Source organism: Xiphias gladius, chromosome 21 (genome assembly GCF_016859285.1).
Source record: "Xiphias gladius isolate SHS-SW01 ecotype Sanya breed wild chromosome 21, ASM1685928v1, whole genome shotgun sequence".
Taxonomy (NCBI): Eukaryota; Metazoa; Chordata; class Actinopteri; order Istiophoriformes; family Xiphiidae; genus Xiphias; species Xiphias gladius.
In genome coordinates, this window is record NC_053420.1 from 26775932 (window position 1) to 26800781 (window position 24850).

Below are 24850 nucleotides of genomic sequence, written 5' to 3' on the forward strand. Positions count from 1 at the left end.
AGTGGTGAAATCATGATGACAATTTTCTATTTCATGAACCTGTATCTCTCATGGTATAACGACGCTATTCCCATTATACTCCTAACAGGATTTGCAGCTTTCCAATGACTTGTATATTGCGCCAATCCTACAGTCTTTCATAGGATTACCGTAGTTTTCTCACAAGGTTGTAAACACGATTGTGTGCCGTAATTAATGAGAAATCTTCAAATGTATATGCAGTGTTACAAAAGCAATCTAACACATAATCTAAGCTTTCTAATTCTTCAGTGGCTTGATCTGCATGTCAATACTGAATCTATGAGCTCAGCGGAACCCAACAGACACGTGTCTGTGTCTGAATTTATTATCCTGTTCTGTCGGTGTCACGCTTGGTGATGTGTCGTGTGGATTAAGGCCCTGACTTGATGGAGTGTAGCTGCAAATTAATTGAGGATCACTATCAGTTACGTAACGGCCTCTCCACACATACGCGTGCACACAACAAAGTAATTAGCTTTCTGTTAATTAGGTAATTAAGCAAATGAATAGGAGCTCCTCTTGATTTCCAAAGGGGGACGGATGGCTTTCATACGCTGTTTTTTTCCTTTGCTCCTGGGGGCTGTAGCATTCAACACGTAATGAAAGGAAGAGGACTTCTGGAGAAGCTATACAGATAATGACTAGGAAAGAACTCTTAGATGAGTGAAAGAAGAAGAGAAACTAGGGATTATGATGCCGTGTGCTGCATTCTGCCTTTTTAAATATACCTGGGCAATTTATGTAGCAGGGCATTCTTCTATTTGCAGGTAACAAACATGAATAAATAACTATTAATCTATTGTTATTGTTATCTTTTAAAAATCATTTTCATAGTTTACAAGGTAAAACTTTAGCAGGATATTCTTGAGATTAAAGGGTTGCACCAAGCTTTTTTATTCCAAATTTATGAGCCAAATGAATGGTTTATAGGGTAGTAACATGTTTTTCTGTGTTTAAAGTTAAAAACATAACAAGATAAATGTCTCGTTTTTCATTTAACCCTTTAGTCATGAATGAGTAAATCTCAAAGGAATGTTTTTAGTTTAATACTTCAAAACAAATGCTGTCTGGATGTTTTTGTTTTGCAGTGTGTCATTTTGAACATGTTAAAGATTTGTACACTGTGTGGGACACCATGCATCAACAGTTCTACACGCAAAATGTTATTTACCTAAATAAAAACTATGATACATAATAAGGCATAATGCTGTTTGAGTATGCAAGTGAAAATTTGCATAATTATTTCGATGTAAGTAACCTGTGTAAGCTTTTCTTCATAACTTAAGATGCAAAGTACATCATTTTACACACTTTTTTAACAGTTCTCGCGCAGAGAGAACAAGGAAAACAGGGGAAAATAATATTTTTTTTTAATGTTGAGCTAAATGTACTTGTGTAGCATACCACTTTACTCAGAGGTGGGTATCCAATCCTTATCCATGTTAACTGGAAATGTATCACAGGTCTTCACCAAACACAAACATGCACAATGAAAGTCAGCTGTCAGCTTTTTTAATGCCAGTGTTTATAACAAATAGGTATGAGGTCACTGTTAGCATGATGAGAACTAATAACATCAAGATCTGACCAGCATGTTCTTCTCAGTATTTGCAGAGCTTTTCTTTTGGCATGCATAAAATTCTTACACAGACAGTGAATTATGGCAGTTAGATTGTAGCAGAAAAAACAACTGTTCGAGTTTCAACCTCATAATTGACAGTTAGCTTTTAACTGAGGTCCAAGGTCTAGATAATGTTTTGCTTTTCGAAATGGGGCACCAAGGTTCTGTAACAATGTGTGTGTCAGTGCAAATCATAGAACGGCGGAATCTCCCCCAAGATCAAGCAGCTTTCCTTTGTAGCTGCTGCTGGCAGAGTCAGCTACTCTTCCTCCCTCTGATCATTAGAGCAATGTTTCTGAGCTGCACAAGGTACTGGCTGGCGAATCCTACTGCTTGACTCTGGATACGGTCGAGTTTGTAAGATGGTGAGTGTGCTGGTCCATACCAGCATTTTTTGGCCGTGAATGTGCAGCTCCATGTAGGCATCATCAGTGCAGAGTGGAGGCAGATGCACTCTGCACTGGTTTTCTAAATTACCGACGAGGCTTCTGAATGCATTTTATAACCTCAGGGGACATAGAGGCACTCTAAAACCAAAGCAAGCTGTTCATGTAATTGCTCACCCCCAGCTTCTGCACAAGAGACATTTACATCAACTCTTGCGTATTTGCTTGTCAGATATGTTATGAGATCAAAACAACTAATTGTATGCGGTTTGGATTTACGTCTGGTTTGGTTTGGTTTATGTTGGATATACTGTGAAGACATTTGGATGCTCTTATTCTAGACTGACTAAAGGGGGTTAAGAATGTACAACTAGGAACTTTAAACAGGAGAAACTACTGTTGAGATTACTTGGGTGGGTTTGTACGTGATACCGACTCATTACTGACAACATGAAAAACCAGTTACTGGTTGTAATGTTGTGGCTGATTGGTTGTACATCAATCTGGTGGCCAGAGACACTAGTTCCAATCAGTGCTAATTTTGCTCCATGTCTGCTGGGTGTGTAAATAGAAACTGTTTTTACGGTGATGATTTCAGTGTTTACATCTTGTTGCGTCGCAGCCAAGTGGCCAAACAAATGCACAAAAAAAAAACGATGCCGCTTTCAGCACAGTAGGAAAATCAGAGGTGTAAAAAAAAAAAAATATTCATAATGACTGAATTCTATTTTGCTTCAGCTTCAGGGGTTTTTAGTAACATCTGTACTCTTCCTGCTACAAGTCAAAATGTCTGCCGTAAAAAAAAAAGACCCATTAACATAGTGAGACAACTGAAAAAGTAAAACAAAACTGTGTGAGTTTTTAGGGAATGTCTGGTAATAGTCTCAAACACTCAAAAATGTATCTTACTTCAATTGGACAACCATTTCTACACCATTTGCCTGACCTTTACAAGTTTGAGAGGTATTTCCTGTCTTGCCTTGCACATTGATTACATCGACACAGCACAAAGGATGTAATGTTCAACTGGAATGAATCAGCACAAAAAGGTCTGGCATAAGTGAAAGACGCTCAAAAACGGAGGTACTAACACGCACCCTATATGCCAGAATAGCAACAGGTCCTTTAACAGATATTTGTTGTTGGTGATTGTACTGTGCAAGACGAAACATAGATTGATAAGAATTATCTTTTCATTTCCATTTTATTTACTTTGTCCAGGTCACTGCAAAAATCATGTTTACAAAGGAAATATTGTCCCCGTATAACTTACTTATCAACCAGTCCAGAGTTGAACTATAAAAGTGGTGCGACATACAATAATACCAGAAGCATTCAGTTTACTGTAGCCTGCACTGCAATAAAAAATTAGTAACAGAAACTGTTTAATTAAAGTGTTAACTCTGATGAAGTCTAAGAAAAATTAGCCAGATTTGTAAAGGGATCTTATAGAAACATAAGCGTTTCTTCTTTCTCTATTTAAATTAGTGGTATTTATCAGTATGGACATGATCAAATAGAGGAGGTCAGTGTAACTTATGGTTTATCTTTGAAGAAGCAGTCTACAATGACTCAGTGACTATTGAAACTTGCCACATCTGTCTAATTTCATTTTTCTTAATGTTAAAATTTGGCATATTGCATCTACATATAATGCTACATAAGGGGAATAGCATGACCCAGTGTTACTTCCTTTAAAAACAGAAGAATGCTGCATTTTTCTCAGTGTGTTATCGTTGTAAGGACACAGTCCAAGAAGCGCACTTGATTTATGGGTAGGGGAAACAAGTATAGACAAGTACTTAGGAGCACCACTTTCTGAGCACAAAAATGCAGAGTATCTGTTCAGAGTAATACACTAAACAATCCGTGACTCCATTTTGGCGAGCAGAGGGTCTGGTTTCAACACTAGTATTGAATGAAATGTCAAATGTGGTGTGGCTGTTCACATTCAAAGAGGCACCTTTCAGGATGGATTTTGCCCTTTAAAAACATCTTAGAAACCAGATCTAAGGTTTCGTAGGGCCATATCTGTGCTGGAATACGTTCTGATTCCCTATGACGGCTTTTTAACTGTGGGACACTGTGACTGAAATAGGTAGTAATTTGCAATATTTCCAAGTGTTGCCCTGATTAAAGTTGGATGTACAGTTGATGGAGATTCACAAAACTGAATGGGACATTCACTCCATCCTCAGAAGTGGAAAACATTAGGATACAAACTTCTTAAATCAGCAGAAAAGTGCTTTGGCACTGAGTAAGATGACTTAATTAAAACATGATATGAACTGAGATATCTACCATATCGTACAGTTAAAACATACCAGATTATGTAGCTGCTACCTCTATACCAGTAATGATTTGTAAGGCCCATAGCCCATGCAGAGAATAGGGCCATGACAGTGCAGTTCAGTATAGGAGGAAGTCAAAACCAACATGAACTAATGAATTCTGGATGAGATTTCTGTCGAATATACACATTTTCTGAAGAGTTCAGAGATTTAGGACCCACATCAAAATGAAACAAGGCATCATTCATTAAAGGTTATAAAAATATATTGATAACATTTCCTTGTTGAATGAAAAATAATATCCTTGATTAGGTTGTGGATAGGGCCTTTATGTCAAGGCAGGTACAGAGTTCAGCTTAAAAAAGAAAAAAAGAAAAAAGTGCATTTCAACCTAATGTCTTGAACGTCCTCCCTCAAAGGCATGATGATCCATGTGAGCTGAAAGAGTCAAAGCGATTCATGGTGAGTATAAACCGTTGCTTATGCCTCAGTTTGGCATAAATAAGAATCATTTTATTTACCAAACACACAGTTAAATATTGCTATTTGTTATTATTTCGGTATTCAACAATTAGTGACAAGACTAGCCTGTGTGACTGTGCTGTGAGATGCAGGTATGAAAGAATATTGGGCATGCGTCTTGCTGCCTTTTCTCTGACATCAATAAAGCCTTGATTAGCCTACGGCCATGTACACTTCTTCGATCCTTCTCTGGGACTCTTACATGCTCTGGTTGGAACTGTGCCCTTCAAATGTGAATAGTTCAATCTTTTCCTTAAGTCTCACTTGTATCATGATAGGCAATAGTTTATGGCAAGGCATCTGCAAAGCTTAAAAATCACTTCTAATTCTAAATCCAAAAAGGTAAAATAAATGAAAGAAGAAAAAATTGGCATACTTACACTTATAAAAAACAGCTTTAAAAGATATGTACGGGAGGAGCTCATAGACTTTTCCCAAGATATTTGCTTCATTTGCAAGAGATGCATCTTTATTCCAGACTTGTACAACATCTTCCCGATCTCGAACACTAACACTGACACCAACAACTTCATCATCTGGGAAACAAAAATGGGAGGGGAGAAAAAAAAAATTATTAAAACAGCACCAATGTTAACAGTGGATAAAATGTACATTAATACAATAGCTACGTATGGAAAAAGCAAAGGACTGTACCTGAGGCACAGTAATCTGCAAACTGCTCCCCAATAGTAGCAAGTAACAATTCTTTCCAAACTGCAGACTGAAAAAAGAACAAAGAAGAGATAGTTAGTAATTCGGTAATTTATGTGATGCGATATTTTAATATGAAAAGAAGCTAAACAAAGCACAACACCTACAGTGCTTTCTTTTGGTATTTTCATCTTCCACACTCCTCCTTTTGCATTGCTTTCTTCTTCCCTGGTTGTGTAAAAGATTTGAAAAACATTAGATACTCATTTTTACATCGTATACACATTTTACTTAAACTAAAAGACAAGATACATAAATGTCAATATACAAAAATATCCACTGAATGCCTGTAAATGTTATAGACTATTGGATAGTAATAACATCATATGAATAGATGCACCACCTATTATTATGTAATGTGTTTAACCGATGGTCTTAAAATAATGATGTAATGGTTCCAAAGTATAACAATGTGATAATTCAAGCTTTTATGACAAATTGAAATTACATCCCTTTCAAGTTGTGGGGTTGTTGTATTGTAATTATTACATAATAAGTTATCCATGTCCAATGCAAGTGGAGGAATTTTTATTTTTAATTTTATTTTAATGAGCAGTTACAGCATGACCTGCAGTTATAATTTGCCCTCTGTTCAAGCCATTGATAAGGAATATACTCATAATATTTACAATATTAACAGACTCACCACAGCGGCCTCCGTTCGCCGCGCATTAAGTGATAGCTACATCTCAAAGGCAGGGCTGTGACTGGCGGGATATTGTTGTATACACTCCAGAACATCTGCAGACAGAAGAAACGCACGCATGTCACGCCCACCATCACCTGACCAATAATGGACTTTTGAAGCCGATACTGATATCAATATTTGAGGGGGTTTTAAAAATCTGATAACAGCATGTCGGCCATTAGTAATCTTTACATACTACGTACATTTCAAACATCAACCTGTCAGTGCTCTCTGGTGGGCAAACTATGCAAGGGGGACACTGCTTCTAAATGACCTCAAACCCAGTTGTTCATTTCTGTAAGCATCTACAGTAAGCTAATATTGGCCTGTCTGATTTGTCAGTCTAGCTCTAACTCCTACAACATGTTGAAAAAGAGTTGCTTTTCTCTCCTAAAGCTCCAAGCGAAAGTTCCGTTTGGTTGCGCTCCAACATTACAGGATATAATATATAACACCAAGAGTGCCAATAAAACCAATTCCAGAAAGGGCCACCATGCTAAAAGCAATGCATTGTGCAAGTTGTTTGTATTTTCAACCACCAACCCAAACATAGACTCAGTTGTATCACACGTTGCCAGCTGGTGTCTTTTCCAGGTCTGTAAGGTCAAACAAACAGGAGGCTTCCCTAGAACCATATAGTCCACCATCATTGCACTAAACCGCAAACTTGTTGCAGAGGGCGACAGAATGTGTAATTTATGTGTGTCTCAGATTACTCAAACTGAAACTACAAGCCTGTTTCACTTCTATGTTTACAGTGACATTAGCGATGTAAACAAACCTTGAACGCCATCACAAGACATTACTAACTTTGGCTGTTGTGTAGTGTCCATCTTTTCATTAAAAGATCTGTCAGTGAACTGGCAGGTAGCAGGTCTCAATCCTTTTGTTTTGGAATTGAATGGGACTTCTTCCGCTTAGTGTCCTTTAATTAACAAGCTGAACGTCCCCGTGAAAACATTACAGGAACTTTCCCTTAACTTTCCCTCATTCAAGCCATCAGAGCATCGCATCAAAAGGCAGTCATGTATGCATGGTAACATACGGAGTGTAGTAGACACACGTCAGTCACTCAGCAGTTTGAAACAGTTTGAAATTCAAAAAAAAAAACAGATGTAATATGGCTTAATAAACTGTGCTCTCCACTCGTGTGTTTCACAATAAAATGGTTCGATTTTTTTCCATTTGTACCTACTGTAGCTTTAAGTGCCAATGAACTGCTTATTCCGTGGCGTCGACGAAGCTCTGCTCGAGTGAATCTGACACTTAGCCAAGTCTTGCGCTTGATTTCTTTGCTCTTAATACCACGAAGCACTTTAGGCTGACACCACATCTCACCTGAACACTTTGCACTGTGTAGATCTTCTTCAGATTGGACTCACATTCCGCAGCCGTCGTGCCCGGTAATGACCTAGGGGGACAAGTGAAAACTCTTTCAGCCACCAGTAGATGATAGTACAAGCTGACAAAGTGTGCTGCTCACACACACACACACACAAACTTTATATTATATATTTAGAAATTGCAAAAACGTTTAAAAACATGGTTTCACTCTGTCATTATGGATTATTGATTGTAGACTGATGACTGATTAACCATTTCAAATTAAATCTGCGATTCTTACAATACTAAATAGTTTCAAATAGTTAAAATAGTTTTTCTACTTTTTTGAAGAGAGGTTTCATAAAAATCATACGTCTGATAAGTCATGTCATCTATTCATACCTATACAGATTATACGGTGTATTTGGCTAGTAAGCCAACAGCAATGTTCAATACAAGTATAGGAGTTCGTGCACAGCAGTCTTTTGGGGCAGGAGATATCATATTATTTTTTTTATTTTTAATTTACAGTTTAGATTTTTTTTTTTTTTTACAAACCATGGCTTGTTTACAAACACACATTGACATGGTCATAATTCCAGTTTCCATCTATGTTCTGTGTATCTATGTTCATAAAATAGCCACAATACCAGTGCTAGATGTACTTGTACTAGTGCGAGACTAGAGCTAGATGAACCTAAATTAATTTCATTGTTGATGAAACTGTTGATTTTTTTTTTTTTTTTTGTAGACCTGACTTTGTAAACCTTTGCTCCGTAGTAAAAGTTGAAACAATAAACAAAGCGTACATGGCGAGCAACATTCCTGGGATCTCATAAAAGAGAAGAAAAGACACGATGTAACGTTCGGGATGCGTTCGAGGGACAAGTGTAAGGACACTTTGCACCACGGACTCTCATTTTGATAAGAAAGAGCCCCAAGCAAGGACACAGTGTATTAGAGACTGTCACAGGCCTGTATTCTCTACCTGGGCTACTCTTTAGAAAATGGAATAACCGTCTGAGTTCCACCCTGCTCAGAAACGGAGCTTTAAAGAAACTCGACTAGCATGTTGGAATATCGAAAGAGGGGATGGGAAAACATGTCCACCTTGTTGCGGAGTGACCTCCTTGAATAACAACAGCCGTGAATATGAAAAAAAAAAAAAAACCTTTCTGGGGTGTCAGGTACGGTGATGTAAATAATAACAATAATAATAATAAAAAAACAACAACAATAATAATAATAATGTCATGCGAAACGCAAAGATTCTCCCGCTACATTTTCTCCTGGAGGCCTGCGGAAAACTGTGGCCTTGAATGATATTTTTCCTTCCTCACTCCTGCTCGTCCCGGGCTCGAAACTCCCGAGACAACGCGGAAGAGGGGACACTATTTTACCTGTCCAGCCAAAACGTCCAAGGCGAGTGCAAAGGCAGCGTTGTCGTATCGTCTTCTCGGTGCTTCTTTGTGATATTTTCCAACTCTTTCTCGTCGATGTCAATGTTGCTTTCTGAGGAAACTGTCTGGCCGCTCAGGGCGCCTCTGTCCATCTGTAGATCTGCCTGGCCCGCGGGAACCGCCATTTCAGCAGGCACAAAGCTAAACCTTTATATGGTCCCTTTGTCAATCTCCGTTAAAAAAAAAAAAACAAACCAAAAAAAAAAAAAAAACAGCCGACCCGGTTTGGCTTTATCTCCAGATACAGAAGCACAACGCTTTTCCGCCTACCGACTGTTGACGTCTCTGCGTCACTGGGCTGAGACGTCGCAGTTGGTCCATCCCAGAGAGCAGGAAAAGGAAGTGAGATACCACTCTGCCTGATATTTCGGGTAGCAGGACCTGACCTGAATCACAAACCAGCCAGCCATCAGCCATCATGGAAGTACACTGAGCTGTGGGAATATGACCCAATACGTTGAACCACCAGGCTAATACATGAAGCACATAAGAAACTGATGGCGTAGGGGACAGGCTGTCTCGATAAGTGTTGTACAACGTCTGGTAGGACTTGGCTTTTAAATTTAGGCCACTTTTACAAATTGAGGTTAGCGCAGGTTCTTTGCACTGCTATACACTCGTACAGCATGATACTGACCAGACCACAACCCCCCAAAAAATGTATGCACTGGAACAGTTAGAATTTTAACTGTGGGCCTATACGAGAGCTTGACCGACAAACTGACCAGGCGGTGATGTCAGCTGATGTTTGCTTATCAAAGATGTACGGTGTCTGTACCGGCCAACAACTAATGAGAAATTGCTGTATGAATGCAAAATATATATTTGCTGTCATTTAAAACCAGCGTCTCCTTCCCTTTATTGTCTACTTTCAAGTCTATTTTTTACCCCTGAAGTGTCTCTTTAACACTGATATTAGCATCGGCCTAAAAGAGCCGCTATCATTTAGGCTATACTGTATGTAGATACTATGATTACATATATATTTTCATAACTGATTGCCTCTACATAGTAGCTTTATGTGTATATTTACTTATCTTTTTATAGCTTTGTTGTCTGTTGTTGGTTATTTGTATCATTCTGTTCTCGGCGACATGTGCAGGTACAGCAGGCAGTGTGTTTTAACATACTTGGCCAATAAAGTTAATTCTGATTCTGAGTTACAGCATCATTTTGTCATCGTTAACCGTCATGTTATTTCAGCATTTAACATTACCTCCAGAGGCAAGATATTTTTTCCTTTTAGTGTAAATTGAAATAAATGTGTAGACAAGGGGTCAAGGGCCGGCTCCAAGCCATAAGACAATTTCCTTAGCGCCAATCTCAGGAGGAATGACTCTACTAAACCTGTGGAGAAGTATGTTAACCACGAGAGAGAGGAGGGGGAAGGTCAAGTCGCTCATCTTCCGATTGTATATGGTACAAATTTATAGTACATTTATTGTGGGGCTTTTTTTCTTTTCTCTATTGGCCCCACTCGGAAAAAGGACCCAGTTGAGGACCAGAGCCTCAACTGACATTTTGCGGGGATACAGATTTGGTGACCGAGCCTGATTATTGCTCTATTCTCACCGGAAATATTTTCTTGCTACCTGTGCTTCAATATTTATAGCCAAGCAAAGAGTGACGCCCACTTACGCAGACCAGGAAATGTGCAATTTTTTTTTTCTTTCTCCCTGAGTGAGGCATCGCTTATCACCAAGTCTTCAGTCTCAAGGCCCTTGTTGCCTGTTTTAGAGCACTTGGTGTGAGTACTTTGCAAGCTCCAACAAGACAGTTGTTGGTGAAGCATAAACTACGAGACCCAAAAAACATATGTGCCTAACCTCAATGCCAAACCTAACCAACTTGGACCTATACAGTACCCACATTTGATAGTTGGAACCATGTGACTGATCCATTGGTGTTATTGGGATTATTAATGCTTTTAACTTGATTGGATCGGGCTCCAGTGTGGTCACGGGGTCGTATATGAACCAGGCTGTGCTTGGAATGGAAAGTGTTGCAAGCACTGGACTCGGGCGGGGCTCAGGCATGACCAAAGTGGACTCTGGTCAGTTGTGTTTTCATTTCTGGTCTCAGTAGGGGTGTTGATCCTCCCAACGAGGCCAATATATTCGTCTGTAAAAAAAAAAAAAAAAAAAGCTCTGAAGGGCTTACGTGCCTGATTTCTTCTAGTCATGATGCTGCACGGAGCAGGCTGCAGGGGGTGCTGGTGAATCACTGCCACACTGTCGGATGCAGCCTTATCACATGATGGCAACTGTAATTCGAAGTCCTGCTGAGAGCAGGAGATCTTTGACACGGCCTATTAATATAACATGTTCTAGATTATGAGACTGAATGTTCTTTATCCTGAGAGTCATGTCGGAGTCAGGTGGCGCCTCTCGAGACAACAAAGAAACCTTTTTCTCTTCAACTGTTTCCAAGCCACTCGTCAAATCCACTGCCATTCTTGTAAAGGTATATCTCTAACCCTCCTTGTCGGAACCACTTTGCCTCTGCGGATTCCGCTTAGATACCGTTCGGCACGCAGCTGTTGCGTTATGCAACCCTCTACCTTATTTGAGCCCACGCTGTTAGCCCTAATTGTGTCATTCTTAAATCTGTCACACCAGTTAGCTGGATTCATTCTGAGCTGTGTCTAGGTATTCTAGTGAATACCTAACTGCATGAGGTACCGACTGACCCGTAGCAAAACAGTTATTGAGTTCTTTTATTATTGTTTTTATTATGATTATCCTCAGTTATTGAGGACTTTTAACATTACATTGCACAGCAGAAATCAAGTCAGAACGGGTGGTTTATTGGAGGCGCAGCGATCACCTGGTGTGAAGCACTAGATAGTGCACGAGTCCCAACCGCAGCGCGTGTTAAGTGTTAAGTGTTTGCTTTTTCTAATTTACTGCTGTTTTCCCCTCATTGTGTCTTTCAGTTAACTGATTTCACAAAGAGATGTTTTCATACTATTCCGAAATTATGTCCTCTTTTTGTGTGTGCGTCTGCACGTGTGTGTGTTTCAAAACCTTTGTCTTGCTAAGGGCATTAATTAACATTTAAGTGTGCTTGACTCTTGTGGCATTTCTGGTCATTTAGAGGCCGATACTCCAGTAATTATGATCTTATCATACTAATCCTACGTTTGAATGGTACTTTCCTATAGGTTATGATCAAAGTTGTTTTTCCTAATCTGCTGTATCGTGGGTTGGTGTACCTTGAACACTGTGCAACGCTGGAGGACCTCTCTGCCAATCCGTCAGCATTTGCATCTCCTCCGCGCGCGGAGACGGACCTCCTATCTAGGCCCGCACTGCAACGGACAGGGACCGTCAGCTGAGACTCCTGACTGATCCCAGGCCTGCTCACGACGCGCAAGCGGACGCAGCCGTGTGACACCCACCGTCAGACCCGTGCAGGCGCGCCCGCCCCCTTTCGAGCCTCCGACCTCGGCTCAGCTTTTCCAAACATGTTCGCCTTTGTCGGCTACGCAGCCCAGAACTAGTGTTTTAGCTGTCGTCGCTGAGGCTGCGGATGCGTAACCGCGCCATGCCTCCGCGCCGCACTGCCCGCGCCTCTGCTCCTCAGGGCGAGCGGGAGACCTCCGCCGTCAGTGGAAATTGAGATGTCTTTTTTTCTCAGCCGCCCTGTCTGCTGGACGGGTGCCTTCCGAGATGGTGTGTGGACCCAAACCGGGCTGCTTCTATTCAGCAGACGATGGAACAACCGACGGGGGCGCTTTGTGTGCCGGTCACTCGTGAGATGAAGGATAAGAAGAAAAAGAAGAAATATTAAATGAATTTGTTTTTTTGTTTGCTTGTTTTTTGGCGGGGATCGGGATGAGTGTGATCGGATGCTGAACGGACGCTTCTGGCTGGAATTTATTCCCGACTGCTTTCTCTGAGAAAGGGGCGGTGGGTCGTGCCGGTATTGTTGCCCACTCCGCTCGTCGATGAGTTGATGTGGGAACACGCACCACCGCGGCTGCACAGATGGCAAACGCAAGCGAGCTCGGGGAGAGCAGCCCGTCCTTACAGAACTACGCGTCCGCGGCCTCTGCGGTCAAGCTGGCCTCCCTGGGTCTGATCACGGGCGTCAGCCTGCTGGGCAACGCGTCGCTGTCGCTGCTGCTGCTGAGGGACAGCTCGCTGCACAGGGCTCCCTACTATTTCCTGCTGGACCTGTGCCTGGCAGACGTGGTCCGCTCAGCCGTGTGTTTCCCCTTCGTGATGGCCTCGATCGGCGGAGGCTCGGCGTGGCCGTACGGCGCGCTCAGCTGCAAGATCGTCGCCTTCATGTCGGTGCTCTTCTGCTTCCACGTCGCCTTCCTGCTCTTCTGCGTCAGCGTCACCCGGTACATGGCGATCGCCCACCACAGGTTTTACTCCAAGCGGATGAATCTGTGCACGTGCGTGGCGGTCATCTGCATGGTGTGGACTCTCTCCGTGGCCATGGCTTTCCCCCCGGTTTTCGACGTGGGCACCTACAAGTTCGTCCGTGAGGAGGAGCAGTGCATCTTCGAGCACCGCTACGTGAAGGCGAACGACACGCTGGGCTTCATGCTGATGCTGGCCGTCATCGTGGGGACGACCCATGCGGTTTACGTGAAGATGCTGTGCTTCGTCTACGACCACCGCAAAATGAAACCGGCCCAGCTGGTCCCGGCCATCAGCCAGAACTGGACCTTCCACGGCCCCGGAGCCACCGGCCAGGCCGCCGCCAACTGGATCGCCGGCTTCGGCCGCGGACCCACCCCGCCGACGCTGGTCGGCATCAGGCAAGCTTCTCACCCCGGTAACAGGAGGCTGTTAGTGCTGGATGAATTTAAGATGGAGAAACGCATCGGAAAGATGTACTACATGATCACACTGACCTTCCTGATTCTCTGGGCTCCTTATATAAGCGCTTGCTACCTGAGAATATTTGTGCGGGCGGCCTCGGTCCCGCAGCTCTACCTGACCGCTGCGGTGTGGATGAGTTTCGCCCAGGCGGGAGCGAACCCCATCGTCAGCTTCCTGTTCAACAAGGAGCTCCGGATGCGACTCAGAGCCAGTTTGCCCTGCTGCCTGGGAACACAGACGCCCATGGAGCCATACTGTGTCATCTGAGCCGCGCTGGCCCCCAGATAAAGCCAACTGCCAAAGACCCATCTTGCTCCAGAATGTACACAGACTGGTCCCCAAAAGGTGTGGTGCACACGCAGACAGGGATTTTGTGGAGGCTGAGCCCGCTTCAGTTCAGTTTACGCACATTTTCTTTTTAAATTTGTGGCAAAGAGTTTACCAACTATTTCAATCTGATCTTAAAAAAAAAACTCACTATGAATTTACTATATTTGGCTTATCAGAATCCGACTGACTAAAGCTATGAGGCATCATGTGAGGATTTTAAAAATAAAGACTGATGTGTTTGAGGTTGCCTGCCTCGCCAACTGGGCCTCATAATCGACCCGCCTTTTAGTTCACACCTCTGCATGTACTGTAGGTGACATTCGGTCCAAATGTAGGATATCGCCCACATGACGAGTACGCGTCATGCCATGTCCTAGGTTCGGAGAATTTTTCCCTATATATATATGCTGTATTGAGTAAATCAACCTATTTGGTCAACTGCGATCTTGTACACGAATGTCACTCCGGCTCTCTGTTTGTATGTTTTGAAATGACATTCCAACACACCTGCCTGAGGTCGTTTGCCTTCTGCAGAACAGATGACTGAAACACAACAGAACTATTTTATCATCTGACTGGAGTCCGTTTTCTTTCACATCTGCGACATCTGGTCACTAATCGTTTCAGTTCCACCAATTAGGTACAGATCTCAGTATATTTTTAAGTAGGACATGTCACATTTGTAAATACTCTAAAGACCCATTCCCTCTTTCCTTCTGATTTTTTTTTTTTAACCAGGTATGTTGTACAGTATATTTCATATTTCATATTCTCTTAGAATTCTTTGTGTTGAGCTGTCAAGACTCACTTTAGAAGCATTTTGCTCATTCTTATTCATCTTCATCGGTCAGCTGTGTTGGGCCCATTCCCTGCAGGATATAGATTACAGATCTCATTTTTCTACAAACATGGACGATGGGACAAATGTTAATAATTTGGTGCTTTGAAAAGGATGTTTGCATTGTTTGTATTTCTTAGCAAATAAAGAAGAAATGGATGATAAGTTGTTTTGGACTCTATCATCTGTTTTTAACAAGATATCTTTACTTGATTTGGCTCTGCTCTTGAATGCATCTCAGGTCCTGTTTTTAAATGAAAACTCTACTCTCAGATATCTCTATTGTGTAATTCACTTTTGTGAGCATGCGCAGGTTCCCTCATCCTGCCTCGGGTGCACTGGTCAGTGTTTTCTAATGTTTCCTAGTGCCTGGCAGCCCCACGAGAATTGGTGTGAGCTTGTTGCATTCAGCTGTGGATTTTAAATGGAGAGAAAAGGGGAGAGTTGAACCGCGTCTTCAAACAAATTGGATGCTAAATTAAAAGAGACATTGGTATCTTAGTGTTTCTATAGTGGATTCCCACTTGTCAGGCCCATAGCTAAAAGAACACAGAGGTCATGTCCTTGGTATTTATTCTGAAAGTTTACGGTTTTTGAAAAGGGCAAGAGAGGGCCAGAGATTTAGAATTGCACTTCCATAACAAGGGACACCTTCAAAAAAGAATGATCAATGTTAAAGCATCAGAGGCCCAGAGAAAAATTCTTTTTAGTTTATTGAATGGATGAAGTTCCCAAAGCCTACATTTCCCACAATGCAACTGAATAGTATTTTTCATCAGTCCCTCCTTGCCTCCGAAATGCCCACTTCTTTCAAACCCTGCACCTCCAGTTTGTAAGGCAGGAATTTTGTTAAAGTTTTTCAGTCTCCGGCCCAAGACAAGATAACCCCGTTAACATCATCAGGAAACTGAACTTCATGTGCAAAATTGGTGGAGTGCCCCTTTAATAACCGGAGGGGAGTTAAACCCGTACATATGCATGGGTTTGGTATATTTTAGGTTGATTCTAGTATATTTATAATCAACATATTTAAATTTCACTGCTTTTAGAGGAACAAACAAATAAAAAACAGATTCAGTATTTCCCTACCAAATTTTTATTGCTGTAGTGTGACGAAGGATTTGAAACAGCATTTAGACTTTTGTGTTAGAAAATAAAATTAGCGGAAATTATAAATGAACAGTTAACTGCTCAAAAATATGAAAGTATGAAAAAAAAGAAACAGAGACTCTGGAGACATTGGGGGATTTGAACTCATGACCTCAGTATTTCTAAATCCCTGGCTATGGCCCAGCGCTTTACTATGGGTGTCGCTGAACATCCGGTTAAAATGGAGAATCTAAAAAGACACCTTTGCTCTGTGATTCTGACAATCTGACTCCAAACCTGACATTTGCTACCAATGTTTCATATCACTGAAAGATCTTCTGCTGTCAAGCTAATTATAGCTGGTAGAACTACAGTACGTCAGTGTCATCATTGTAAATCAAATGTAAATCATTAGTATCTGCCTAGTCTAAAGGTGAAAGGTAGGATTTTTCCTCTAAAAGTGTGATAGTCCGGGTTCTCAACAGAGCAATTGTTAAACAGTTATATAGATTTGTTTCAATAGGCTGCCTTTGCACCACCTGCTTTTCAAGCAGACTCCTTCAAACCCCGGTCCCCGCCTCCCTCCTCAAGCCAGTAGCAGGCTATTGATTCAGCTAATTGCTGTTGCATTCATTGACATCGGCCTCGAATCCGCCAAACTGCAGCTTTTAAGGACTGAGCACTTCTCTCAGTACACACTTTAATCACTGTGATTTACAGAGGGGGTTTCTGAGCTCCGGCCCCTCCTGTCACTCTGATCTGCCATACAACACCGAGCTCCTCATCACACTGTCTGCCCTCAGTGCATCCATAACCATTAGCATCCCAACATGCCTGCTTGTTCCTGACAGCTGGCTGCGCTCTGTTACAGGCGCGCCGAGGTCTCACTGTGTAATTGCTGTGGCTCCGCAGCTGCAGGAAGATGCTCACCTGCACGTGCTCGCGTGCAACGCAGATGCAGCAGGTCGGGTATTTTTGGTACATCGTGTTGTCTTCAGGGCACGCAGGCTCTGCTGTGATGCTGGGGAAACGTGAGATTTTTCCTGCTGGCTCTTTCATTGACTTTTTCAGTCTCTCAGTCCACTGAGCTACGATGATGACCTTGGTCCTCCTCACTGGGTTTTCCTAGAATACAGTTTGGACAGCTGGACATCACTTTAAATCACTTAAAAAAAAAAAAAAAAAAAAGATATCATCTGACAAGGTCAGGCTGAGTGAGGTCTCCAAAAATTTTGAGTGTATTAACTTTGCATTTATAAGAAATGATCAAATTTAGAGAGAGGCATTGCACTCCTTTAACATTCTTGGACTCACAATGGACAAAAGTATTAAAACTGTTGCAGCAGAACCACAGAAATAATTTATATCCCATGTGTTCTTCTTCCTTGTCAAAATTGTGTGCCTACATCATCCACAATGCAACTGCTGACAGTTCAGTTGGAGAGTCGTGTTTGTTTTCCTAACGGAAACGGCTAATGTGGTCCTGAGCCGCAAGTCCCAAAAGCAGAGATGGGGAGCAGGCTACAGAGGTCTGGTGAGCCCACTTCTTTTCAACTCCGCACCCCCAGATTTTTTTAACTTTTCAAACTTCTAGTCTTCAGCCCCAACAAATGCTGACTCAAGTGATATCATTTTATCAGACTTCATAAAGCTCCCACTGGAACTACAAAAGGTTTTATACAACTTTTTTTCACATATGCACTAGTAATCCCCAAGACCTGTAAACAGAATTTGGTGTGTAAAATTAGTGGAGTTCCCCTTTAAGGCTGCAACTAATGATTGTTTTCATTACTGATTCAACTGCTGATTATCTTCTCGATTAATCGGTTAATCGCTTGGTCTAAAAAATGTCAAAAATGTGTGAAAAATTGCCCATTTCAGTTTTCTAAAGCCTAATTGACATCTTTAAATCATTTGTTTTGTCTGACCAACAGTCCAAAAAAACAAAAACAAAAGAAAACTAAACAATCTCAGCAACAAAACAATTATGACTCAAGGTCCCCATACTTCGCTGTTCTGGAGCTCTCAACTGTATCACACTTTCCTCATCAGCGGATTGAGTTTGCTTAGCTGCCGTGGAACTGTAGATCTCCAGGTTTTCAATCACATGACACAAAGAAAATCATCAAATTCTAGCATTTGAGAAGCTGGAAATAGGGGTGACTTTAAGAATTGATCCATTCTCACAATGGCCGATTCATTTCCTGCCGATTAACTCATCAATTATTTGACTTATTGTTCCAGTTCTAATCAATTTATTAGCTGATACGTTCTTAGAATCACAAATTCATTCATTTAAGCAATCATACTTCATATGTTGCGTGTTGTTACACCACTAAAGTAAATTAGAACTAATTCTGTCTGAAATCATGAAGTCAAGATGTTACCATTATACTTATGCTCTTTTTGTATTTTCTATATGTATCTCTAAATCTCACGTCTAGAGCCATCGAGGACTAATATCCATTACTTAAGTGTCAGAGTGATGAGAGTGATTGGAGCAATCTAATTATAGCTTTGAGCCTTGTGCAAATGCTGTGATTCACAGCCTGACAGGGAATAATTTCATAGCTGTCTTACTGTACCCTGGTGTTGTAAAGACCTGCTGCCAAGGTGAGCGTGAGAAAGGACCCATCTCCCCTCGTCTTTTAACGCCAATTAAAATGTTCTACAAGTTTTTCTTTTTCTACTTTGTGGTTAGGAAAGCCATTTAGAATGGGTGAAAAAATAATGTCACATCTGAGTTTTGGTTATGATTGGACAATGAAACTATAACCAAATTTGCATATCTTACCCGACGTGTCATTTTATTACTGCTGTGTTTCTCCTCACGTTTCCCTAGAGGGCAGCTGAAAGATCAACAAAAACTCTGTTTGCGGATTACTACTGTGAGACATTAAGCCGGTGTAACATAGAGTATTTGGAGTGAAGATTATTCTCATTGCATAATACAAATGAGATGCTAGATAAGGAAAAAGCCCTGTTCCCTGTGTATTTTGATTGCACTCAAAAATGTAATAATACATAAATAATAATGTTGAATAAAATCTAATTAGTTAGAGACATTATTCACTACAAGCCAATTTAAAATAGTGTTTTTTGTTGTGCTCTTTGGTTTATCATTCACTGTGAAGTATCTGTTTTTAACAAAAAAGCAAAATATCTATTTTTAAAGTGCAGAAACTCAAATATTATTGGCTCGAAAAATCCAAGAGGTCAAAGACCAGCAGTTGGATTTTCCTTTAAATATATAGTGTAGTTTAACTTGAAGCAAAATGATGATACACTTAAATATATCTCTTTATTCAAAATAAATTAAAAAGTAGAAGCAGGCTTTTAAAGGCAGACAAAATAATTACACTGCAGGTAGCAAATAGTGTCAATGTCGTGTTGGTCCTCAGAGGTAGTAGGCTGGATACTTGTATGGTGAGAGACATTTGGATCTGCCCTCCTCTATGGTGATGCACGACAGGTTGGGCAGACAAGGGCAAGTATGGTGGAGTCTTTTCCCAAAGAAAGGAACCTGGAAGCAGAGAGGGACACACCTCTGATGTGAGATTTGCGTCATTTTCGTCAGGTGTAATGGATGCAGTGCAGAGACAGGAGACAGAAGAGTTCTTGTTAACTGCTTCATAGACATTGTTTTGCTGGCCTCCTCTGTGAAATTTTAAGGGGAGGGTCTAGATGCTTTGAAAGTGATCATTAGCAAAACCAAAACCAACAGGCGACAGCGACAAGAAGACAGCTCCATTTCCAAAACGTCACCAACAGATAATTCTCTGCTTCTGCTTTGTAATGGACAACATGGCGTGGATCAGCCGATTTACCCCATAGCCTGCATCGTCACCGCCGTGATATCACTGTATGGAGGTCAGAGAGGTCAGACCGCTGTAGACGATCTCACCTTGTGACTCATAGGGTGACAGTTGTCTCCTTCCTGTCCCATGGGCGTACACATGCGCAAGCTGCGGATCCACAAACTAACTGCACAACACATCCCTCCTCCACACTGCGAGTCCTTCTCACAGGCCTACACATGCACACACACACACACACACACACACACACGTACAACACAACAACACATACACACCAATAGACACAAGTTTAGATGCTGTTACTGTACTTAGTTAAGCATATTAATGACTTAACTAAGTACCAACATTTAAATCTTCATGTAATAACAATTTCCAGCTAATAAATAATAATCTACTTTAGTTAATGTAATAAGCTCCCTATTAATCTTATCAAGGTTTTTCATTATAAACTTTATGACTTATTTCATGTTCAACTGACTTCATATAATGACGCCATTTCAGTTTTCAGGTTTGAAAATGTTTAAAAATAAAATGTGTTTGTCACTGGTGTAACTGGTGCTATGTCTAATCAAAGAAAAGATGAGAGCAGTAATTATATGTGCAATTGTATAAGGAATACATATATGTACTGTTTTGTAATGCAATTAAACACAGTGATAATTATTATGTTATCAGGTCGTGTGGTAGGGAGCTTTGAGATAGGTGAGAAGTGCGTTAACAGCAGAAGTGCAATACACACTGGAACACGGTGTTAGGTTAAGAGTGTGTAATGCTTATGGTGGTGTTATTACACCGTTAGTCATATCATCACCTGAACAAAACACGCCAGCGTTGGTGGTGATTTATTGTTCTGAGTGTTGGGATGAGAATCTGAGTGACAGCTCTCACTTTGGATGAAATGGAGGGGAACACAATGAAGAGGAACTCAAGTGATTTCATGTGACAGGCGGGCATGAAAATCACGCCGTGTTTTATGGCTGCATGCTCCTCTCTCAATTCACATCAGCGTGACACAGTGTGGAGGGGTTGTTGTGACAGGAATGGGTGTTTCATTAGCAGGTTATTGCAATGATGTATACTCATAAATCCTAATTTGGATAGAGAAATAACTCAAAGAATAAGTTTGCAACTTCACTGCTTGGTAGTTATCAATTGATGTGTATTTATAGATAAGCTGGTAGATGCACTATAGATACTGTACTTGCTATTTTACATTCAAATAGACTGCCTTGCTTTTAGAATCACAAAAACACAATTTCTGTGTGGCTTTCCTGAAATGACTTTTATTTCACATTTTTAAAAAAAATCCTCTTTGTCTTCTTTGTTTTTTAACTCTCAAAAGAATATAGTTCTACATTTTACTGTGTAATCATACATTTTCAGCACAAGGTATTTTTTTTTTACTTTTTTCCTTAACTGAACACAGTAAAATTAAAATACGCCATAGGATTACTTAGAGAATCATTTTTCCAGTATTTTAAAGAGGTTCGGTAGTGACAGATGTTACAATGAGGAATTGGTCTCAATACGATAGAAACACACATAATTATTTTACTTTGCCTTTACTGTAATATTTTCATTTTATTTCTGTATCTTTCGTGTTGAAGTACCAAGGTGTTGAAAAATGACTTCGTTCTCGATTACTTACGCTAAATATTTATTATCAACTAAATATTATTAAATATTTGCCATTAAGACCAAGGAAAATATTAAGCAGTGCACAACAGGCAACATTTTCATTTTTGAAAATAGCAGTTTGAAAAGCAAGTACTTGTTCTGCATATTCCCATCGTGACGAGCGCTTTCCAGTACCGGTTTGCTTCCACTTACCCCTGTGATGACAGCTGAGGATCCCTGGGACACCAACAACAGGGAGAAGAGCAGTAGGAAGAAGGACCTCATGATAAAGAGCCGTCTATGTGCTCCTGTGCCCTCCAGGGTGAAAAGTGAGGATGCTGAGGCTGACAGACCTTGCTGCATGTGCATACGTGACAGACTGCAGAGACAAGTGGCCTCCAAACTCATGTGTTGAGGGCTGACAGAGGTTTATAAACCCAGCCCGCTGTTCAGAAACTCTCTGACTCATTCAGACCAGCATCTCCTTGCAGAGGCTACAAAAAAAAAAAGGAAAAAGAAAAGACCAAGGTGAACTTTAACATGACAATATCCCTGCTTTTCAATTTCCTGGGAGCACTCTTTACCATGAATCCACATTTTCCTACCAAAAACAAAGCTTATTTTACACTCACTAATGCTGAAGCTGGACAGGATCAGTGTGAACATGTCCACTGCATCATTATGTTATATTCCTTGTGTCTTTTGCCTCCCCCTCGCCTTTTCACACTCCAAGGCCGCAGTTGTGAATATATCCTTTCAAACCCACTCGCTTAACAGTGTTCACAACCGAAGCAGCTATAATTCATGGATGTGAAATTCTGAGGCCACCGCACTCGTGAAAATAAACATACTTAAGTGATACGGGCCACTTATTATCTCACCCTATGATTTCTGATTGTTCTCATTCGCACTGACGAATGTACTCCGGCACCCTGCATGGAGAAGAGGCATTTCATCGTCTTTACTGATGAACTACGAAGGAAGTCAGCCTATACCCACCTATAATGTCGAGTTAGCTCAACTCCACATATGTATCCTAACCCACCCATTCTGTGTGGCTGAATGAACGCTCGACAGTTTACTGCCATTCATTATAGTCTAATCCTAATTTCGAAATAGTATCAGTCAATTGATTTACAGAATGACAGAAAATTATGTCAACAACAATTTTGATAATCAGTTACTTGATCAATTACCAAGGAAAGAATAAATATTGACAGGGTGAAATGTGAGAACTTAATTGATTTTCTCTGTTTTGTATCATTGAATCAATTCAACTGAAATGAAATAATGAAAATAATCCTTTGATGCAGCCCTCCATATAGTGTCTGACTTTTAATAGTTGTTTAATCGTTGCCCGACATAGAGTTATCAAGATCCCCTGTACACCTTTTCAAAAAACCACATTTATGTGTTTTTATTCCATTATTCTGGATTTAATAATGCCAGGTGTTTGGAAGACAATAAGTGGCAACAAAAAAGTTCAAAACCTGACGTGGACAAACTATAAAGGTGGACTGAGTGAGCAACCGGTGGAGACTTCACTGTCACCGTGTTTCGGAACAGTGGCACCCCGTGTACAGCTGACCGACACGACCCATCAACACTTCTGAGCTAAATCTGTCCTCTTCACACCTTGGCAGAGCGACACTGAACACTGAGTCATGCAGGAAGACCAGAGTCCAGCATGCAACAGTGACCCACTACTGCCCTGTTTCATCTCAACTATTATACTGAACAATGCAAATCACGAAAGGCGAGGCAACTTCATTTGCACGGCATCTCTCAAACACACAGGTGGTTCAAAGGAAAAAAAAACAAAAAAAAACGGGTCACAATAGAATACAATCAGACCAGAAGTTAAGTAAGATCAAATGAAATACAAATAGACAAAATACAATGAATCAATCAATCAAAGCCACAACAGAGAAGAACAAAAGAGTTTTTCATTCAGATTTGGAAGTGGATAAGCTTGGGGTGCATTTAAGACTGAATCCACACTAAACACAGGAGAGTGAACGGAGGCTGACACTCTACCGTAGTAACCTGCTGTTAGGTCCCAGTGTTGGCAAAGTTACTTGAAAACTGTAATCAATTACTCATGACACATTATTCATTGATAAAGTAGTTACAATAGTTTCCTAATTATTCAGCAGCAAAAGTAATACATTACTCATTACTTTACTTTCATTACTCAGCTGTCACCTCAGTTGCACGTCTTCTTCTGTATTTGACACATGCAGAAATAGAAAACAGGACACTGCAGTTAGCAGGAAGCCCCACAATCGGGAGGGATTGAATAGGTTTAATGGTCCTACTGAAAGGCATGTCAGATGGTGGGATAGCATAGGGACACACACACAGCTCTCCAGAAGTCCTGACCTCAGAAACGTGGTTACATACCCTCCAGCTCTGAAAAAAAGAGGTGACTCCCGAATGCACGTGTACCTGTGGCTAACGTTCGCCTCATCAGCTCCTCAAGAACAAATAAACTTTAAATAAGACAGCTTTTTCACCTGGAGCCGCATGTCTCCTCTTTTTGTAGAGGCCACCACCTCCACCAGCCTGCCCACTGAACACAGAGACCAAACTGGTATCAACCCCCCCCATCAAGCTCTCGGTAAGACAGCCAACCAGTCGACCTGCAAATGTCAAAGTAACAGAGCGTTACTGGGATAAGTAAATGACTGAATTTCAAATTGCTATCCCTCACAGTGCTTGTCATTGAAAAAAGTAATGACATTACTGTAATGCATTACTGCCCAACACCGTCTCTCTAAATCTTGTTTGGACATAAGACCGCTAATTCTTCCTGTTCGTCGGTCCTGGAATCAAGCAGAGAATGTCATCGTTGCTATCCCACTGCCAAAATATTTAATGACTTGGCATGACTCTGCCAAAATATTCTGCCAAAAAATGTAATTGACTTGGCTCTCATTCCTACAAATTGTTCATTATAGCACATTGTGAAGCCTTGAATGGACAGCACATCAAAGGCTAAAGTGTTTGCACAGACCAATCCCTGGACGGAGGCCTTTACTCTTTAGAAACAGAAAGAAACAAGCGTTTCTGAAAATGCAACTTGAAGAACCGGCGAGGAAGAGGTTTCAGGTACATGAGCGCTCCCCGCCGTTGCCGAGAACTATCATTTTTTTGCCTTCGACGAGCGTTTGCATTCGGTTGTTCTCCATGTTGTTTTCAAAGAACAGAGTAAACAGAACAGGAACCAAGGGCTTCTAAAAAGAGAGCCTGTGTGTACAAAATGGATCCATCTGGTTTGAAGTGAAGCTGCGCGTC

The 24850-nt window shown here is 41.1% G+C and overlaps 3 protein-coding genes across 3 annotated transcripts; 1 reads left to right on the top strand and 2 right to left on the bottom strand.

Moving 5' to 3' along the window:
• Positions 1 to 3213: 3213 nt before the first annotated feature.
• On the bottom strand, positions 3214 to 9266 carry LOC120783370 (eukaryotic translation initiation factor 4E type 3-like). The gene is made up of 7 exons (XM_040116326.1): positions 8964 to 9266; positions 7579 to 7651; positions 6199 to 6293; positions 5660 to 5720; positions 5496 to 5562; positions 5222 to 5377; positions 3214 to 4757 (listed from the first exon to the last, which is right to left on the bottom strand). The coding sequence occupies exons 1-7, from the start codon at positions 9146 to 9148 to the stop codon at positions 4711 to 4713; spliced, it is 684 nt and encodes a 227-aa protein (XP_039972260.1). The 5' UTR covers positions 9149 to 9266; the 3' UTR covers positions 3214 to 4710.
• A 2985-nt stretch (positions 9267 to 12251) lies between these two features.
• Positions 12252 to 14334, top strand: gpr27 (G protein-coupled receptor 27). Its single transcript, XM_040158515.1, has one exon. The coding sequence runs from the start codon at positions 13013 to 13015 to the stop codon at positions 14126 to 14128; it is 1116 nt and encodes a 371-aa protein (XP_040014449.1). The 5' UTR covers positions 12252 to 13012; the 3' UTR covers positions 14129 to 14334.
• A 5181-nt stretch (positions 14335 to 19515) lies between these two features.
• prok2 (prokineticin 2) lies at positions 19516 to 21922 on the bottom strand. The gene is made up of 3 exons (XM_040159082.1): positions 21767 to 21922; positions 20023 to 20148; positions 19516 to 19641 (listed from the first exon to the last, which is right to left on the bottom strand). The coding sequence occupies exons 1-3, from the start codon at positions 21920 to 21922 to the stop codon at positions 19516 to 19518; spliced, it is 408 nt and encodes a 135-aa protein (XP_040015016.1).
• Between the last annotated feature and the right edge of the window lie 2928 nt (positions 21923 to 24850).

Coding starts and splice junctions, on each gene's coding strand:
- LOC120783370 (XM_040116326.1), bottom strand. CDS start 9,148: ATGGCGGTTCCCGCGGGCCAGGCAGATCTACAGATGGACAGAGGCGCC. Junction 5,721..6,198: donor GGCGAACGGAGGCCGCTGTG/GTGAGTCTGTTA, acceptor TTACACAACCAG/GGAAGAAGAAAGCAATGCAA. Junction 5,563..5,659: donor AAATACCAAAAGAAAGCACT/GTAGGTGTTGTG, acceptor TTCTTTTTTCAG/TCTGCAGTTTGGAAAGAATT.
- gpr27 (XM_040158515.1), top strand. CDS start 13,013: ATGGCAAACGCAAGCGAGCTCGGGGAGAGCAGCCCGTCCTTACAGAAC.
- prok2 (XM_040159082.1), bottom strand. CDS start 21,922: ATGCACATGCAGCAAGGTCTGTCAGCCTCAGCATCCTCACTTTTCACC. Junction 20,149..21,766: donor CCTCAGCTGTCATCACAGGG/GTAAGTGGAAGC, acceptor GTGCATGTGTAG/GCCTGTGAGAAGGACTCGCA. Junction 19,642..20,022: donor GTCACCCTATGAGTCACAAG/GTGAGATCGTCT, acceptor CTCTGCTTCCAG/GTTCCTTTCTTTGGGAAAAG.